This window comes from Nerophis lumbriciformis, linkage group LG03 (assembly GCF_033978685.3).
Source record: "Nerophis lumbriciformis linkage group LG03, RoL_Nlum_v2.1, whole genome shotgun sequence".
In the NCBI taxonomy this organism is placed as follows: Eukaryota; Metazoa; Chordata; class Actinopteri; order Syngnathiformes; family Syngnathidae; genus Nerophis; species Nerophis lumbriciformis.
The window spans coordinates 70,969,442-70,972,500 of NC_084550.2; the positions used below are offsets into that span (position 1 = coordinate 70,969,442).

A 3,059-nucleotide genomic window follows, 5' to 3' on the forward strand; every position below is an offset into this window, starting at 1 on the left:
AAAAAAAAATTATAATAATTTTGGCAAACAATTTGGCAAATTTGGCAAAACAATTGGCTAAAAAAACCCTGAGTTTAGGGCCGGTCATGCACTTTGAAATCTACACTCATCCTTCTCTAAGTGACAACACTACTTCAAAGTTTTATAATAAATTTGGCTAAAAATTTGGCAACATTTTTTATTTAAATTTAATAGAATTTAATCGAATTTAAAAAAAGTTTTATAATAAATTTGGCAAAAAATTTGGCAAACTTGGCAAAAAATTTAGCTAAAAAAACCCTGAGTTTGGGGCCGGTCATGCACTTTGAAATCTACACTCATCAATCTCTAAGTGACAACACTACTTCAAAGTTTTATAATAAATTTGGCCAAAAATTTGGCAAATTCTTCTATTTAAATTTAATAAAATTCAAAAAAGTTTTATAATAAATTTGGCAAAAAATTTGCCAAATTTGGCAAAAAAATTGGCAAATTTGGCCATTTTTTTTGGGGCAAATTTGGCAAAAAATTTGGCAAAAAAAAAGCCCTGAGTTTGGGGCCGGTCATGCACTTTGAAATCTACACTCATCAATCTCTAAGTGACAACACTACTTCACGGTTTTATAATAAATTTGGCAAAAAATTTGGCAAACTTGGCAAACAATTTAGCTAAAAAAAACCTGAGTTTGGGGCCGGTCATGCACTTGGAAATCTACACTCATCAATCTCTAAGCGACAACACTACTTCAAAGTTTTATAATAAATTTGGCAAAAAATTTGGCAACATTTTTTATTTAAATTTAATAGAATTTAATCGAATTTAAAAAAAGTTTTATAATAAATTTGGCAAAAAATTTGGCAAACTTGGCAACAAATTTAGCTAAAAAAAACCCTGAGTTTGGGGCCGGTCATGCACTTTGAAAGCTACACTCATCAATCTCTAAGTGACAACACTACTTCAAAGTTTTATAATAAATTTGGCCCAAAATTTGGCAAATTCTTCTATTTAAATTTAATAAAATTCAAAAAAGTTTTATAATAAATTTGGCAAAAAATTTGGCAAATTTGGCAAAATATTTGGCAAATTTGGCAAAAATTTTTTTGGCAAATTTGGCAAAAAATTTGGCAAAGGAAAGCCCTGAGTTTGGGGCCGGTCATGCACTTTGAAATCTACACTCATCAATCTCTAAGTGACAGCACTACTTCAAAGTTTTATAATAAATTTGGTAAAACAAATTATTTAAATTTAATAGAATTTAAAAAAGTTTTATAATACATTTGGCAAAAAAGTTCGGCAAATTTGGCAAAAAATTTGGCTAAAAAAAACCTGAGTTTGGGGCCGGTCATGCACTTTGGACACGCCAAGACTTAGAGATAGAGCTCCTCCCCGCTCGACAGCGATGTGATCGTATAGCGGCTCTGTCGACTGCTTATGTTGCCGTGGCGATGGCTCCCCATCATTCTCTTCAGGTGGTTTTTGTACTTGGAGCCCACCAAAACGTAGAAGACGGGGTTGAGGCAGCAGTGCGAGAAGGCCAAAAGCCTGCTGACCTGGAAGGCGTAACCCAGCAAATTGCGTCCTACGCATCTTTCCGCTAAAGTCGTGAAGTTGACGGCCGTTTCTGGCCAAAAGTGCAAAGATCTAAGGAAGAGCGTGACGTTGTAAGGAGCCCATCCTACGAAGAAGACCAGCAAGAGCGCAAAAATGAGCTTCAAGGTTCTGTTTCTGCGTCTTTGGGAGGAAGGACGCAGCAGTCGGCACAAGATTTGAGAATAGCAAAAGATGAACACACCCGAGATGAGGAGAAAAAGCAGGTTTTGCTGGTAGATTCTCCACAGGCTGCCGTAAGAATCCCCGTACACGCATTCGCCCAGTCCGTCTTGGACTACGACTTTGGAGAAAATGAAAGCAGGGGTGGCAACCAAGATGCTAAGAATCCAAATGAGCGCGGAGGCTCGCAGACTGCAGGCACCTGCGGCAGACACCAATCCTGAGAGAGGGTTCAACACGGCCGCGTAACGCTGGACCGTCATGGCGATGAGGAGCAGGCCGCTGCTGTAGAAGCCCACGTCGAACACAAAGCTCACCACCTTGCACGCGGTCTCCCCTAAAGTCCAGCCGAACACGTGGTAGTAGGCCCAGAAGGGCAACGCAGCGGCGAAGAGGAGGTCCGACACGGCCAGGTTGAAGATAAAGGCGTTGGTGAGGGTTTTGATGTTCTCGTACTTGAGCAGGATCACCGTGACCAGGATGTTGCCCAGCAGGCTGAGGACCAGCGTCGCTGAGAAGAAGATGGGACTGCTGATCTCTCCAAAGTGCACCAGGCCTGTGGCGTTACACTTTTCATCCACGTAGAAACTGTCGTACTCATCATCGTCATATTCGTGATAGTCATCATATGTCCAGGTAGTTGCTGGGAAGCTGGTCAACTCCTCTGTTGCAGGCATGTCTACTGTGATGATGAGGAAGAAATCACACACACATGGAAAAAAAGACAACTTCATTTTAGTTGCTTCTGTGGTTATCATCAGAGGTGTGGACTCGAGTCACATGACTTGGACTCGAGTCAGACTCGAGTCATGAATTTGATGACTTTAGACTCGACTTGACAAAATGTAAAAAGACTTGCAACTCGACTTAGACTTTAACATCAATGACTTGTGACTTCACTTGGACTTGAGCCTTTTGAATTGACATGACTTGACATGACTTGCTACTTTCCCCAAAACCCAAAGATGAAAAAGTTATTCGGGAGCGCTCCGTATTTTTCATTGTGTACTTGTCTATCAGCGTTGCGTGTGTCAGCTGGTGTGCTCTCAGTACAACAGCCAATCGAATTAGATCTACTTTGTTTTCATCACACAGCATTCATCCAATCAAAATGCAGGACAACCAACGAAGAAGACATGTCCAAACCACACGCCAGTGAACAAAAAATGATACCTAAAATAATTTTGTTTGGGTATAAAAATTACGAGGTGGTCAACACAAAACGGTTTGCAGTATGCAACACATGCGGTTCCAAAATGACTGATGGAGAGGCAACAACTTCCAACTTCGTCCGGCATTTGAAGTTGCA

General features: G+C 40.4%; 1 protein-coding gene across 1 annotated transcript in view; it reads right to left on the minus strand.

The window, feature by feature from the left end:
• Positions 1-1,347: 1,347 nt before the first annotated feature.
• LOC133576605 (chemokine XC receptor 1-like) overlaps positions 1,348-3,059 on the minus strand; it is a 3,469-nt gene continuing 1,757 nt past the window's right edge. Inside the window, exon 2 of the mRNA XM_061929968.1 lies at positions 1,348-2,432. Within this exon, the coding sequence (XP_061785952.1) occupies positions 1,348-2,427 (1,080 nt within the window). The 5' untranslated portion in view covers positions 2,428-2,432. The remainder of the gene's footprint in view (positions 2,433-3,059) is intronic.